This window comes from Megachile rotundata, chromosome 8 (assembly GCF_050947335.1).
Source record: "Megachile rotundata isolate GNS110a chromosome 8, iyMegRotu1, whole genome shotgun sequence".
Classification (NCBI taxonomy): domain Eukaryota; kingdom Metazoa; phylum Arthropoda; class Insecta; order Hymenoptera; family Megachilidae; genus Megachile; species Megachile rotundata.
Genome location: NC_134990.1, coordinates 10,978,725 through 10,995,567, shown reverse-complemented (window position 1 = coordinate 10,995,567; position 16,843 = coordinate 10,978,725). Strand labels below are relative to the sequence as shown.

At 32.4% G+C, this 16,843-nt stretch overlaps 3 protein-coding genes and 1 long non-coding RNA gene across 18 annotated transcripts in view; 2 read left to right on the top strand and 2 right to left on the bottom strand.

The window, feature by feature from the left end:
* Positions 1–2,321, top strand: part of kibra (WW and C2 domain containing protein kibra) — a 68,609-nt gene extending 66,288 nt beyond the window's left edge. For all 8 annotated transcript variants that reach the window (XM_012294167.2, XM_012294166.2, XM_012294170.2 and 5 more), the window contains one exon: positions 101–2,321. In XM_012294167.2, the coding sequence (XP_012149557.2) occupies positions 101–554 (454 nt within the window). In that variant the 3' untranslated portion in view covers positions 555–2,321. The remainder of the gene's footprint in view (positions 1–100) is intronic.
* On the bottom strand, positions 2,079–3,150 carry LOC143265023 (uncharacterized). Its single transcript, XR_013039067.1, has 2 exons — positions 3,039–3,150; positions 2,079–2,514 (listed from the first exon to the last, which is right to left on the bottom strand). It is a non-coding gene; the product is annotated as an uncharacterized LOC143265023 (long non-coding RNA).
* LOC100883637 (uncharacterized) lies at positions 2,509–12,781 on the top strand. Of its 8 annotated transcripts, XM_076534586.1 has the most exons (12): positions 3,598–4,492; positions 5,097–5,172; positions 6,257–6,323; positions 8,223–8,538; positions 8,722–8,899; positions 8,976–9,606; positions 9,678–9,928; positions 10,245–10,420; positions 10,602–10,836; positions 10,994–11,174; positions 11,390–11,618; positions 11,812–12,781. In XM_076534586.1, the coding sequence occupies exons 3-12, from the start codon at positions 6,257–6,259 to the stop codon at positions 12,089–12,091; spliced, it is 2,544 nt and encodes an 847-aa protein (XP_076390701.1). In that variant the 5' UTR covers positions 3,598–4,492; positions 5,097–5,172; the 3' UTR covers positions 12,092–12,781. The 8 variants fall into 8 exon arrangements, with proteins under 8 accessions (XP_076390700.1, XP_076390699.1, XP_076390698.1 ...); XM_076534585.1 differs by lacking the exons at positions 3,598–4,492; positions 5,097–5,172 and adding an exon at positions 2,509–3,572; XM_076534584.1 differs by lacking the exons at positions 3,598–4,492; positions 5,097–5,172 and adding an exon at positions 2,509–3,572 and having other exon boundaries at positions 6,198–6,323; positions 11,450–11,618.
* On the bottom strand, positions 12,545–14,991 carry HemK1 (HemK methyltransferase 1). Its single transcript, XM_003707097.3, has 5 exons — positions 14,595–14,991; positions 14,263–14,351; positions 13,984–14,197; positions 13,213–13,466; positions 12,545–13,127 (listed from the first exon to the last, which is right to left on the bottom strand). The coding sequence occupies exons 1-5, from the start codon at positions 14,850–14,852 to the stop codon at positions 12,884–12,886; spliced, it is 1,059 nt and encodes a 352-aa protein (XP_003707145.2). The 5' UTR covers positions 14,853–14,991; the 3' UTR covers positions 12,545–12,883.
* Between the last annotated feature and the right edge of the window lie 1,852 nt (positions 14,992–16,843).

Here is a 16,843-nt window from a genome sequence, read left to right as displayed (position 1 = left end):
AGCAGTCTAATAAAAGTAACAACATAATTGCATATAAATTGTTGGACTAGTAGCTTATATTTTTGCACATGTCTAAATCAATATTAATTTTGTGTTTCAGAGAAAAGATGGCTTTCTTCACGCGTGTTAATCTGAATGTTCCTGTGCTTCCACCCGAAGATTCACTGTGCGAGAATGCATTATCATCCCCATCATCCGCTCAACACAAAAGACATGCCTCGGAACCAGTTACCACTGAATCCATGGTTACTAAACTTGGTGCTCAATGTGCATTGAATTCGGCTACACGGTCAAACAGTGTTCCTAGCGGAAACGCGTCTGCGGTGAGGACTGAAGGTGCTGCGAGCAATAACGCGAGTACGACTACAAATATAGCCGAAGACGTTCCGACGAACAGTACAAATAAATCTGTGAACGCGAAGGGTCGGCCTAACGAATCGAATACGCACTGTCAGGAGAATGGTCAAAGCGAGAAGACATCCGAAGATGCCGACGGCGAAGAGCCACGAAGATACGAATATGTGGTCGACAGAGTTCTCGGTGTCGAAGTGTAACGTTCGTACACTAGGCGTCCTTTCTTTTCTTTTTTCTTACGGACAGATCGGTAATTAACGTACTACGACTTACCATAAATAATTTAAATGAACAAGCGAAGTAACGGGAAGAAAGGAATATTGTTTCCTCGCTCTTATCGAATTCAAGGTGCCATGCACAATGATCGAAGAAGATGGAAAATACGAATGAAAATGGACTGTTTACCGAAATACATTTTAACGTTTCATATAACGGCGAATATGTAATGTTAGTGTAACTAGTACAACGAATTTAACCAAGTGTTGCCGATATTGTTATTGTTATTGGTTATCGACGTGACGACGCGATGCCGTGAAAATTCTAGGGAGATTCGAGGCGATAGCGAAAAATGCGCGACCCAAGCGCTCTGTACATACGAGAACGTAAATTATTTAAATGAGATTTATGCGAGAATTATTTAATTAATCGATTCCATCGGGTTCCTCTGTTGTTCTGGTTTATTCTGTGTATCGCTTTACGCACCTTGCGTTTTGGAGCTCACACAACCCCACCGAGCAGCTGGACTGCAATCTGAAAATGTAACAAAAGATAAAGGGAAAGAGGACATTTAGCCCTGGTTGGCGAAATTTTACCTTGATTCCATTATTGCCATTTCTTAACGTGTTCACAATTAGTTATTATACCGACTAATAGAATTGGCTTTTTTATTGCAATGAGATCATCTATTATATCTTATTTCTTTTATTTAAAAAACAACTTGGCAATGTATATCACTGTCTGGAAATTATGTACAATATTTTTATATTTACAAAAACAGAAAATGAAATTAGGATAATGCCACATCAGTGCTATAAAACACGAAAAAATCATTTTATGTACTAATTGAGGAACCTGATAAGGATCTGGTATTTTCTGGGGGACTAGTAAAATCTTTGAAACATCAAGAATGTAAATAACTCTGTACATACGCATCGGACAATCATGTTTAAGCGTTACAAAATATAAACATGCAGATGCGATTTGATATACATAATACCTGTGTATGTTAACTGTATACGTGCAGGTACATACGTTTTATGTTAAACGTATGTGCGCACGTATGGACGTTAGTATGCTTGTGTCCACATAATGTATGTATGTACCTATATAAATATATATATATAGACAGTGAAATTACGCGGTAAATTTGTATTGTATTTGGCCGCGAGGATACATTTTCATGGTTAAAAGTACGTGTACAACGTTTTGTTACTTCTGATAGCATGAAATGTTAGAAACGCGTGATAGGGTCACATCGACACCAAGTGTATCGAGCCTGTTATGCGTATGTATGTATTTAATTAACGCGTTATTATTAATGTATTATATACCAGTGTGACGTTGTGCCTTACTGCGTCGAAGCAAGTGTAACGATGATGGTGTGTTGATAGCGATGATGATAGAGAATACGATAACAATAGCAACAGCAAAAGAAGCAAAAAAACAACGATAACGATGCTAATAATCATGTTAATGATGGCGACGACAATGTTGACAATGATGGCAATGATAAATGACGACAATGAATGTAATAGAACACGAAATATGAATCATCGTACTGATATCGATTAAGAATAGTAATAACAGTAATAATAAGTTCGTAATGAAATATACACATACATAAACACGTACATCCTCCGAGAAAAAACAACCACAGTATGACTTGTAAGTAATGATAATGATTAAATGGTAGTGATTCGTATGATAACGATTAAATGAAAAAAATACAGTATATTCTTGCCATATTATTTTGTATCGTGAATTTGTTTCTCAGATTTTTAATGATTAATATACTTCTTTTGACCCCTGAACCGTTTTATGTCATTAACTGACACTCTGACGACGTTTAATCTTGACGGTGTCTGGGTCTGTTTCAACCTCTTGAATTTAACAATTTTTTACATTTGGGAACTTGACAAATTTTTGGAGAATTTGACTCGCCTGAAAATTTGAAGTTTGAGTTATTTGACTTGGGGATTTAGGAATTAGGGAATTTCAGAATTTAAAGGTTAGAAAATTTCAGAATTTGAAGAATTTGAGGGATTTGATCATTTGGAGATTGGCTAGCTTTCAAATCTAGAGATTTAGACGCTTGAAAATTTCTTAATTCTAAAATTTAAGAATTTATTTGAAAACTGGGCAATTTTGGAATTCGTGCGACTTTCATAAAAATTATAATTTTGTATTTCCTAGTTCTTTTACTATTTTATTCAGTATATTCTTTATTATATATGCCTACATATATGTGTCTACATATGTAATTTTATCATATTCATCTCATTTTATTTATTTTCAATAAAACTTTACTGTAGGAATATTTATCAACCAGTACTAATGAGCTCAATTCGTTTAAAAGTAACTGTCAAATCGTCTATCCTCAAAATCGCGTACAAACTGTAATTAGTAGAAACTAATAATTATAATGGGAAATGTTTCTAACATAATTGAACCACAGATATATTTACCTCACATATGTAACATATTTCAAATCTCTAGAATTACCTGGAAAACAATTTAGAATCGTCAAGAAAAAGACCTTTCATTTCAAAAATTAGGCAATTGAAATAAAGAGCAAAGTGCACCGTGCGCATGCGCGAAAACCGCGCCTGCGCAATGCAGCGATGTTGTACAACTGTGCATATAGCGCAGAAGTGTCGAAGGGAGCTGTGGGGTTTTCCCACTTTGTGCTTTTTCTCCTCAAATTGATTGTAATCAACAAAGTATGGAATATTGTCTATCTCTGTCTGTTACAATGTATCTGAGGGGAAGGGATACGGAGTGGGAGAAGTCTGAAGCTCCCCTAGCATCTCTCGTGTAGTATAGTAGAAACGTGAACAGTGTTTTCTTAGTAGAGCGGAGCGCATCCGGCGCGATGCTGGTGTGCGGTGTTTTACGTACTGTGTTATCGGTTTCTTTCGGCGCAATCGTACAAATCGTAATATTTCTACTACAAAATTCAAACATCCTGAGAGTGCAAGCTTCCCTTCCACCGGGAGCTGGTCAGTTTCCCTTTATTTATTCATACTTCATTAAACTAATTTGTTAAGATGAGACTTGTTGAAAATAATTATAATAATTGACTGGTATATAATTGAGATAATTGAAATGCTTCTAATATCGCCTAATTATAATTGAAAATAATTGAAATACGTTTAAATTCGTGTATACCTATCTCATTCGTTTCTTTATGTTTCTTGTATGACGTTACATTTACACTCAACAGAATGCTCTTATTTTAACAAAACTCGAATGAATAAATTACTCATAGTCTTTCATAAATATCAGTTTACATTCTAATGTAAAGAAGAAATTCAAGTGTCTACATAAATCAAATGTAAACGAGTGGAATTTTGTTAAAGTGGAGACAGAACGTATCTGTCAGTGTGAACGCACCGTTACTCGATAATCCGAGCACAACGAACTTCAGATCGTTCGATAATCGAACTGTCAGTTCGCGAAAATATTTTTTAATTACTTCGGTGTTACCAGAGCTGATCGTAACGCGAGCTTATGAATTTTGAAATGATCAATATTGACTCCTTGAATAATTAAACGAGGAATATGATTGACAAATATTTGATCTAGTTAGAGATATCGATTTTGATTTATTTGTCGTTCCATTCGCGCGCACCTTTCGAAAGAGATGCATCGGGGCGTGTATCACAACGTGCATTGTGGCGAGGTTAAAACAGCTCATACGTCATAGAAATCAAAGTTCCGTGACCGTGTGTATTAAAGCAACGGGTTTCGTGTCGAGCTACTCGAAACCGTGTCGCTGAAGAAACTAGGTGGCAGAAATCTAGAAGACAGCTTAAGTAATTCAGCGGTCAGCTGCTGGTGTGCGTCGGTTAATCGATATTATTATCGCCGACACGTTTCTGCCTATGTATAATATATACAGGTACACTTCGCGTTCTATGTAAGTACTTGCTATATTATTCGCTGACATGTCGGGATTTGATAGTGGTTTTAATCACGCCGACTTTGAACGTTCCATGCAACCGAAACTATCTGTTGGATTAGAATGATATTGAACTTGAAGCCATACGTGTATGAAGTTGCATCCGGTTATAAATCACGTAAACATTTTGCGGATATTATTACACAAAGAGTACACAGCTAAAAGCTGGAGAATTAAAGAAATAATGTGATATTTAAATTTTGTTAGGAAAATGGAGGGGAGAATATTTTAGGGTTATCTTGAACTTTTCAAAATTTAAAAAGCAAAGATGTAGGAACTTTTTCAGATCTAAATATTTAGAAATTTGAAAATTAAAAACTTTTGTTAGTTGTAAGTTGCAAAATGTACAAATACAAAAATTTTAATTTCTTTCTTTTTTAAACTGAGTAGACAGAAAGAAAATTTATTTTATAATTGAAAAATATTTGTAAACAAGGTAGTCTATATTTTTTACATCAAGGATATACGCCGTGTATGAAAATATAATGAAGTGTCACTCGAAGGAGCAAAAAGTTGACTTTCATTTGATATAATAAAGATAGTATTGCTTTCGTGACGATAGATTGACAATGCCGTGCGATCGAGCTGTTAGCAACAAACTTCCGTGTTCTGAGCAAATAATTGAAGCTCGATAACAGGTGAGAGTTCGGCTACACAATCAGCAGTAATTCGTAACAGCGTTGATTTGAAGGGGGTTGAAAAGACTGTAACGGAATCGAAGGTAAAGCCGCGGGGTTTAATCAGAATCAATTTACATTATTTTCACCATAGGAACTTGCCTCTCTATCGATTTAACACCACCACCACAGACTAAAAATATCCAAGGTGTACATCGCAAGTCTTTACATCAGTCGAATGTATGAAAAGTTCGAACAATCGATCATCTTCTGAAGCTATTCGATTTTTATGAAAATTAATATCGAATAGTGTGTGAAGATAAAAGATGAGGTTTATGAGAACTTTAATAAATATGTACATATTTATTACTTAAATAATAAATTATATATTAAGTGACACATTTTCGTAATAGGACAATTAATCTTATTCAGAGTTTGTCGAAATTTGGAAATTTATTTAGTAACTTTAAATGTTTGGAAACTTAAAAATTTTTTATTTGGAACTATAAAACTTAAAAGGTATAGAAATATGAAATTCTTTGATTTTCAAACTTTCAGGATTAGAAATTTTGTAATTAGAGAATTATTATATTGGAAATTCGGAAACTGAAAATTTAAGAATTGAAAAATTGAAAAATTGAAAATTGAAAATCGAAAGTTTAAAAACTGAAAATTTGAAAATTAAAAACTTGAGAATTGAAGAAATGAAAAATTGAAAGTTTGAAAATTGAAAACTTGAAAATTAAAAATTCGAAAATTGAAAACTCGAAAATTGAAAAATTGAAAGTTGAAAACCGGAAAATTCAAAACTTGAAAACTGAAAATTTGTACATTTGAAAGCAAAAATTGAAAAATTGAAAATTTGAAACTTAGGAAATTAAAAATTGAAAATTAATAATATAGAAATATTACATTGTTTAATTTTCAAATTTTCACGGTTAAAAATTTTTTAATTTTCAAATTTAAATACTTGAACTTTGATTACTTAGAAATTTTTATTTCGACAATTTAAAAATATAAACATCTAGAAATGTTGAAATTATCAGATTTGATCGCAAATAAAAAAAGCACTGTATTTGCGTACAGCCTGATAAAAAAATTGCAGATGACATCGTATACACGGAACTTGACGTTACTTCCGGACCGGAACTGCAAACGGACCATAAAATCAGGTCGTCCTTACAAAACAAAACAATACAGAAGTATATAAGTACGGAAAACTGCGTAAAAGTTTGCTTATTTAAGAAATAAAACTGAATAAATATTAGATAACTGAATTAACAATTCTTCCAAATTTTCTTTTCTATTTTTGTCGTCCAAAGTTTTACAAAATAATTTGCAAATTTTGCAATTACAATAATTCGTTCTAATATCAAATTTAATTTAAAAAGATGACCTAACCAACAAATCTAATTTGAAGAATTTAATTATTAATGTGGATTAATCATTTTCAGACATATTGCACTATTTCATCCTTGAAACTGACAATTAGGAAACAAGGCAATAATTGAGTTACCGATTGCATGACTATCATATTCCAAAAGGTACAAGACGAATGTTCATACTTGGATAATGTCCTTGTTAATGACACTGAGGAAGACACTGTTAATCTTAGAGGACAATAAACTGAGCGACAGCACGCGACGACTGGGCAAATACGAACTTGAATTATGCTATGGCAATAACTTCCTCGTTTCCTGTTCCCCAGCGAAATATGAAGTTCAATAATTCCGGAACTATTCCTTTCATTCTGCCACATGCAAATGCACGCAAGAATAATGCATAGTTTTAATGAAACACAGGAGACAGTATTTTAACCCTATTCATACTTGTACAGGATATTTCAAAAATAAGAAGTTATATTAGAATAAGTAAATGTTTTAGCACAATTTTTTACTTATTTTCTTTACAAATTTTCAAATTTAGAAATATAGCAATTTTCAGATTTAAAAGTTACCAAATTTTATTGATAACAAATCTTAAAATTATCAAATTAAAACAAATTTAAGAATTTTATTAATTTTGTTAATTCTTACATTTTTTAATTCAGAAATTTAAACATGTTCAAATTTAGAAATTGAAAAATTTATGACATTAAACATTGCAGTGATAAGTACATTCAATAATAAATAGAGAAGAGTTTATAAATTATAAAGCACACGTATCACAAAAAATATTGATGTTAAGATTTATCTTGCTTTTTTAAGTATTTTGTGTTTGAAACACCCTATAACAATATAAGTTAAGTTTAGCGTGGAAGAGAGTTTACAATCAGCTCATCTTTGTTATGTTGATGTCGCATGTCGTCGCTACGATTCGCATGGCTGTAGGTCATTGTCCTTATCGACGTCCAATAAATTCCTGGGAAAGTGAAGTTTTCACGCAACAATACGTTCATATTTATATTCTTCTTGTGTACAAATTTCAACGATAATTTTTCAAACATTACAGCATTGACATTCCATGAAATAAAATCAAGTTCTATGCGCTAACAAAACTTGATTTATTTCATAATACATTCTTAGCTTGAGTGAAATAAAGAAAAATAAATTATAGAGAAAATGTATTTCCTCGCTTACAGGTGTACCAATGTTTACATCAGTTCTACCAATTTTTATTAGTTTGACTAAAAATATTTTTATTGATTTATTACTTTATAAATAAATTTTTTGTTATATAGCCATTGCGAGTAAAATAAAACTGTAAAATATATTTTGTGTTAGTATAAAACATTTTGTTATACTTTAATAAAAAAAGTTTAATGTGTACAAAATAAAAAATGATTTTGTCTATTTTTATAATTGATACTGTCAACTTAAATGTTGTTAATATACCTTTAGAATTAACAAAAAAATGCAAACTTAGTTTAATTTATTCAACACCTTGATTTCTCACATATATTTTTATTTTTACAAAAAACATTGATGGTTTATATCATAATGTTGCAAAATAGGAATAAATATTATTTTATGCAATAGGTTTTAATTTAATTATTTTTAAAGTAACTAAACATTTCATTTATTTCATATATATATCTATAAAAATTTCTGAATTTATGTTTTTATCTTTAGAGGACGAAATTATTTTAATTGAACATCTACCTGGACGAAGAGTTCATCTTCAGGACTTTTTTTGGACCGATGCTAAAGATGCTCCACCATGGGTGGATCCCAATCAAGGGCTGACTTTTTATGAAACTAGAACAATTCATCATACAGTAACACTTTATTCACCTGTTGATGACAAAGATAAACATGAACCAATATCTCCACATAGAACTGACTCTTATGATCCAAAATGTACTACTTGTATTGAACCAACTCCTAAATTAGATGAAGATGAAGATCAGAATATTGGAGTTCTTATTGGAGAAGATCCTGGACCAAGGTTCTTGTTATTGATTATATTATTGTGTCATATTTGTTTCTTAACTGAATTAATTTTAAAACACTTATAAAAATACTTATATTATATAAATGAACAAAACTAATTTATTAGTTGTTGCAAAGTGTTCTTCTTACAGTAGAATTCTTTTTTATATTTTAATTGTAATTATCTATATTGTATTAGGTACTGGCTACTAACAGTCCTCCGTGCTGGTGAAGCTGTACCACCAAAAATTGAATTGAGATTAGCACGTTTGTATCGTACTGCATTTTCAAGACAACAACAACGTCACCTAGGTCTTTTACAAACAGACCCAAGGTTGCGAAGAGTAGCAAGAGACCAAAGACTTGTTAATAAAAAGGTACATTTATTAGAAGGTTTTACATCAAAGTTATTATCAAAATTACTTTCTCAATATTGTATCAATATTCTTTTAGCCAGATATTGCTTATAATCATGAAGAAAAATTTGAAGAATCTACAATATCATCAGCTAAATTAATAGCTCAAACAGAATCAGAACATCAAATTTCTACATTACCAAAACCTATAAAAATGATTGAAGTATCCAAGTTCAAAAATACTCTCTTACCAACTTCTGATAGCAATAATATTGAAAACCACAAAAAAAGTTCTGAGATGGATGAGCAGTTAAAAAAGTCAAGTCTTATTCAAGAAAAAGTATCATCAAATGAAAATATACCTGTTACTACACCAATGGATTACAATGAAAGCACTATGGAGTATACTAATATATCTTCTGCAAAGCTTAACTCTCAGGTTTTTTCGAGTAATGATTCCAAACAAATATTTAACAATATTAGTACAGAAGATATAAGTACAAACAAACGTTCAGAGTTACGTTCATTGGATCATTCTGCAGATCAAACTGTTCAAGTTAGAATGCAGAATACAAGTATGACTGAAAGTGGTGCTACGAAGTTGATTTATTCTGTTCACTTAGGTGGCAAACCTGTACCTGCTGAAACAGCAGCCAGGGATATGGCTCTCTTGTCACCTCAAGAAGTTGCATTGGAACTTGGTGCACCAGTTATTATTCAAAGTGAACGTAAGTATTTATAATTACTTTCATATGTGTCACACATAGTGTTGTCATCTATGCTTTTCTGATATGTGTAGCTTATTTAAAAGAAACTCAACCACTGGCTCTTTCAAGAAGAAGAGATGCATGGCTACTAATTGGTGCAGCCAGTGCGGGTTTTATTCTCTTAGCTCTGGTTGTTGCTGGATTAATTCTTGCAGCAAAAAGGAAAAGAGCACACAGTGCAGTAGCTGCTCCACCAAATCATCATATTTTGAAGAAGAAAAGGGATTATATACAAGCTACTGCTGATCTTGACAATGCTTTTTCATCTGAAGTGGAAGCTAAGGTATGTTTATTTAATTAATGTAATTGTAGAATACTTTCAAATGTAGTTACAATAGAATTGATCTACCACAAAAAAGTAATTTATTTGTTGCATATAGTTTTTTCTAAACCATTTGTTCTCGTTCAGTAGAATATGTAGAAATAAAAAAGTTTATTAAAGTGTAAAATGAACTGAAGTAGAATAAGTTATCAGACAACAACACAACGGGGTTCATAATGATGAACTTATATATTCATGATACCATTCATTCTTCTTTCTAAACTGATTTATTATGAAGTATATAGCTTTATCGATCTTTTATACGCCTTCGTTACAGACTGACGGTACCAGTCACAGACAGACTCCTGGAAGTTTATCGAGAACTCCAGTGTCCCTTGAAAGTCCCGACAGTCTAGACGCAAGTATTCATGAGGTTTCAAGCGACAACGACGAAGAACAAAAAAGAAAGGCACGTGAGCCAAGCCCATGGGAACATCCTCCAAAGAGATCGAGGTATAAATTTTAAACTAAAATTAAAAATCTTCATCATTAGAATGTGCAATTTTCTTTAGATTATATTGTTGATAAATTTGTTCAATCTTGAATAACTATCAGTATTATTTCTGGTACCCATTGTTTGATACAAAGTGTGTATGCACTATGTGATGCTTTAATTGTTACTTGTTATACCTAGACTAACTCATGGAAGAATATCTCGGTCAAATGCCATTGATACACCTAGGACATCAGATTCAACAGATGTGGTAGCTGATCATTTAGAAACTTTTGATTCTTTGGAAAATAATTATACTAGACAAGAAGAGGAAGCCACTGCTTCACCACATTCTTACCTTTCTATGCCCTCTTGTAAACAGTTTCCTAGTATGAAAAGTGTGGAGCCTCTTTCTAGAGTTCTTGAACCAGTTATGGTACGTACTGTTTCTATATTGAAAATAACTCTTTCAAAAAGAAATGTGATTTAAATATAGTTTAATGAAAGGTAAAAAACTAAATTTTTTTGTATTTATCACACTAAGAGTTTATTATTTCTTGTTTATATTTTAAATAAATATTTTTCCCATTCAGGTTAAACATTTAGATATAGATTCTCCAGAACTGACGAGACGAGATAGTGACTATAGAGATGTTTTCAGAGGTGATGAACCAATTGATAAGTTTTTTGCACGAACGTCAAGTGCGATCAAAGATCCTGGAGTTGTAGGTCCTATTGTTTGGAACCTTCGGAGACAGAATTTATCTACAGAAGGTATCATTTTTTTTTAAATACATTATGTAACTTCTTAGTTTTCATTATACCTATGTTTATAATATCATAATTTTATTTAACACATATATATATTGTATAAATTAGTACATTAGAAACACAGTTTTTGAGTTTATAGTACGTCGCATAGTAGCAGTATTATTGATGAGGAATAAGTGTTTCAATTGCAAGTTCATGTAATATTATTTTACAATAAGGTAATGGTACATCTGGAACAGATATTGACCCAGCCTATATGGCACCATCTGGCCCTGTAGGAAGAGCAAGAAGAAGACTTCATGAATTGCTAGAAGATTCCTTCAGTCTCTTTGGGAGTAGAGATCCTAAAAATGAACCACAGTCAAGTGTAACACGACCAACGTCCGCAGTACATGCTCCAGATGTTCTCACTATCTTTTCAGAGACCAAAGGAAGACCTACTCACAGGTATCTATAATTTTAATTTGTATCAGCAAAAGCATTCAGTGTTGCCTGCATTATTCATAAAAATATAGCTGATAAAGTTGATTATCAGCTATGCATTAAAGTTAAAGTAAAATTGATATTATTATATTTAGTCAGGTTACATTGCATTGTATTATTATAGTCACAACTAAACATGTAGATATTTTGTTTCCAGTTCCACGGCAGCATCGGTAACCGAAATAAAGCCAAGACCTCGTACATCATTACCAGGGAAGCCCATCAAAGGAAGTGTTGCAGAAAGTGAAAGTGCACCACCTCAATCTCGTAGTGGATGGGGTACCAGACCATTAAGTGCTGGTCCATTTCACAGACCTAATTTGCCAGATATAGACACAAGACGTATACTTACAGACTGTCAACTTCCACCAGAAGATCCTGCTGTACCATTGATAGCTTCAATCAAAAAAGAACTGGAGAAGTTTTCCCCGCGATAAGTGACAAAGATAACGAGCAATAACAAGGTTTTTTAGTCCTTGAGAAGTAGATACACACGTTCAATACTAGATATACTTAAATCAGTATTTGAAACTGTATTCGTATTAATGTGTAAATATTTTAGGAACTTTTTATACACTTTTAATCGATAATGTTTATATTCTACATGATGTATTTATCATAGCGTGTTCACATCGAACGTATTTACATGAACTCATTCATTCTTGTAGCAATTTTCCAAATGCCATAAGCGGATAAACTAGGTATATTTAATAGGAAATATTTACTTTGAAATGTTGATAAGATCGTGATCGAACACTGCAATATTATGTTACAAATTTATAATTGCAAAATCACATTGCTTATTTCGTACCAAAAAGAGAACATAATTTTTCACTCGATACCATTTTTATACAAATGGTAAAATTGTTTATTAATATCTAACATCGTCACTTTATTCATTAATGTATTTATTATAACTTTCGATATTCATTGTACATATCATACAACTGGGCGAATTACCAAAATGCTCAGTACATCATTTTCGTTAAGTATTATTTATTTACACGGTAAGAATCGATCTGTAATAAATGTAATGTAATTTCGTAATTGATCCGTCCAACATAAGAACATTTTTAATCAAAGTATTAACAAATGGAAAAATCAAATAAATTATTTTAAATATGTCACAGTATGTTCTAAACAATTCATTTCGTGTATAATTGTACAAATATTATTACATAATTGTACAAATGTAAATGAAGTTTACTTCATTCCTACAGAAATTATTTTTACGAAATTTTTGATATCTCAACGAATCGGTCGTTGTTACAAAAATCTTTGTACGTATGTTCGTACTGGAGTTTAAGAACTGGATATTTTTTTGTGAAGAACTGTATGTATTCGGGATGAGTTGTGTCCACTTCTAACAGTAAACGTCCACCAGGCTTCAAAGCTGTAGCAGCATATTTCAAAAGGGGTTTAACGATTTTCAAACCATCGTCACCTCCATCGAGTGCCGTTAAATCTTCATAACTAAAAGTTATAAACAACTGTGTACAAAAAACGTATCACACTAAAAATCATACACACAATACAATTGATATAAAAAGTAAATTACATTTTAATCTCTGGTGCTAAAGTAGGTATCTGCTTAGTCGGCACGTAAGGAGGATTACTGACGATAAAGTCAAAAGTTTTCGAACTTAAATCAAGGTCTTTCGGGCCACTTATCACATTTGTAAGATCAATGGTTCCATCCTCTTTAAGGGTAGCATGCATAATTGCAACTTGGTTTTCAAGGCCTAATCTGTCACGATTTTCTTTAGTTAACTCACACGCATCTGGACTTGAATCAATTGCTATACAATTTACCTAAAAAATAATTATTTTTTCTAATTTAAATAAATAAGATATTCTATGCAATTGGGTTAATGCATGTAAAAGAATAGAAAATAAAACAAAACTTATATTTTGCAAAAATGGCGTCTGATGAATTTTAAGGTCATCTCCATTTTCTTAAAAATTATCTATTTCTTTATGCACACATATAACATTCTATATAAAAAAGTTTGAAAATAAAATACTTTACAAAAAAAAGTCTGAAATATTTCATCAATTGTCAAGTTTTTTAATATTGTATCACAACGTTTTTTTTTTAAGTAGAATGTTTCAAAGAACATGCATAAAAATATGTAGTTCCATTTTAAAAAATGTATATAACCTTGAAAATTTTTTAAATTATTTATAGAACCTATACTTAAGTCACGTGATACTTAGTTCAGCATAATTTAATTTTGTCGACAGAAATTTTTGTTTGAATATTTTCTATTGTTTTAGAAATAATAACAAAAGTAGATATTTAAAATATATATTAATACGTAATAATTACTGTTTTATTACTGTGCGCAATGGCAAGAGAAATTGCTCCAGAACCGCATCCAACTTCTAAAATCTCATGGCTTTTATTTTGAGAAGAATTCAGTCCCTTCAAAACGTAATGAACTAACATTTCCGTTTCCGGTCGTGGAATAAAAACCGGCGGCATTAATTTCAAATTAATATCTCGAAAGTCCCATTCTCCTATTATGTATTGCACCGGCATTCTGAAACGATTCTAAGTTCATAAAATTCATAGTAAATGTATTATAGTTTTTCAATTTGTTTTTACCGAGATAATCGACATTCGCACAGTGATTCCAAAGTATCATGTTGGTCTGACGTAAGTCGTTCGTTTCGCGCGTTAACAAGGTCTAATATCTGAAAAGAAATATTTACCGAAACTTTAATGGTGTCAACTAAAGCGTTCAATTTTTTAGTAGCATTAAAACTTCTCTATCTAGGTCCGCTAATGTAAGCAGGTCAATAAAACAATTGCATATCTTGAAAGTACAAAGGCCGGCTAATGGCCTGAATAGTCGATGCCGGTGAACGGAGAAAAAATGAAACTAAAGAAGTAACAAACACGTGATAAATGAGTTGAACATTTAGTACACGTGATACCTTGCTAGTGCCTATAACATGTGCGACGATGTGCTCGATCGATTCGACGGGTTCTGGAACACCTTCGTTCTTGAACCGGTCACTCCATTGTTCGATAATTTCACCGATTGTAGGACACTGCACGCTTGTTGCAAACAGACGTTGAGTTAATCGCGTCGATGTTAGAACTTTATTTCTGTTACTACACTGCAGGCATACTTCGGCACTTATGACATTGAACAACGCACGAGCATTCGAAACTGCGTAACGAAACAACATTGTTATTCATAAATGATAGTTTATTGTCACTTTCAAAACAAACTTACAACTAGCAATTATTTTACACGACCATGTAAATGCTATCAAAACATTCTCGGTTAGATTTTATTGCAGTTTTACATTCAGGTATGTGCTGCCAGCTAGTGGAAGAAACGTTACATTTCTTCGTACAATGTCGATTGAACAGAAAAACGTTTGTATGCCTCGTGCTATGCACAGAGAATTAATCAGTTAACCTCGAACCTCTGCACAGTCCTAAACCGTAAAAGGTAGACATGTGCAGTAAATTTTTTACAAAGAGGCTCACCCCAGAAAAGTTAAATTGACCACTCGTAATGATGACGTAATTAGTTTTTAAATTGGAGTAATGTTGATTTTTCTGTGGTGATCATCAGAGTTGTCGGAAAAAAGAGTTCTGTTATCGAAACCGTCGATTATGAAGAGTTCTATTTGTACTTGTGAACAAATGATTAATATTTAAAGCTATCGTCGTACCATAGAGTATAGGAATTATTAAAAATGATACGCATATAAATACATTAAGACAAAAGGAAACAATCTTTTTAAAAAACCGCCACAAATGCTGTTATGATGAACACGTGTAAAGTACCGACCGGATTCTGTCGGTAATTAATTGATTACACTTCAACGGTAATATACCATCAGCGAAGTTTCAGTGCAATATTTCAGTTCCTGAGGCATTTAGAAACAAATTTCTATTAGGGTTTGATGCGTTTTAATGCCTAATAAAGGCAGAAAATGAATTTTTGTCGAATTCGGTCGAAAACGGTACATGTGGCGCCATCTAGTGGCGAGCGGCGGAACTACGAAAAACTAAAATTTCGATTTTCTCGAAAACTAGGCACTTTTCCGAAATTCCGAGATATACAAATTGTTCCTTGTCGCCTACGGAATCGAACGAATCTAATTATAGCCAGCTAGGACCATTATTAAAGAAAATAGAAAAATAGCCCATTTCATGGACTAAAAAATTGGCGTCCATCTAGCGGTGAAAGTTGGAACTACAAAAATATAAAAATGCGATTTTCTCGGAAATTAGCGAACTTTGAGTACTTCTGAGGCTCAGAAAGTGCTATGCGATCGCATTGGATCCAAAATTATGCAATAAAAGTTTCCTGAAAGCTTTAATATAGAAAATGAAAAATATGTCATTTTATGGAGAAAAATTGTGGCGCCATCTAGCGGCGAAACTGCGAACTAAACTGAAAAAACGTATGTCCGAACACGCGTAAGGAAAAATATAAAAAGTAATATTTCGCAACTTTGACGACGTAGTATGCTCCTTTAGACATTTTAAAGCAATTTTTGTTGAATAAGTTATTAATTTTTTTGCCTGTTAAGCCCAGAAAATCAATTTTCATTTCACCCCTTAACGCGTGTTCGAATATACGTTTTTTCAGTTTAGTTCGCAGTTTCGCCGCTAGATGGCGCCACAATTTTTCTCCATAAAATGACATATTTTTCATTTTCTTTATTAAATCTTTCAGCATACTTTTATTGCTTTATTTTGGATCTAATGCGATCACATAGCACTTTCTGGGCCTCAGAAGTACTCAAAGTTCGCTAATTTTCGAGAAAATCGCTCTTTTATATTTTTGTAGTTCCAACTTTCACCGCTAGATGGACGCCAATTTTTTAGTCCATGTTTTGGAATATTTTTCTATTTTCTTTAATAATGGTCCTAACGGGCTATAATTAGATTCGTTCTATTCCTTAGGTCACAAGGAATAATTCGTATATCTCAGAATTTCGAAAAAGTGCCTAGTTTTCGAGAAAATCGAGATTTTCTATTTTTGTAGTTCCAACTTTCGCCGCTAGATGGACGGCAATTTTTTAGTCCATGGAATGGGCTATTTTTCTATTTTCTTTAATAATGGTCCTGGCGGGCTATAATTAGATTCGTTCGATTCCGTAGGCGACACGGAACAATTTGTATATCTCAGAATTTCGGAAAAATGCCTAGTTTTCGA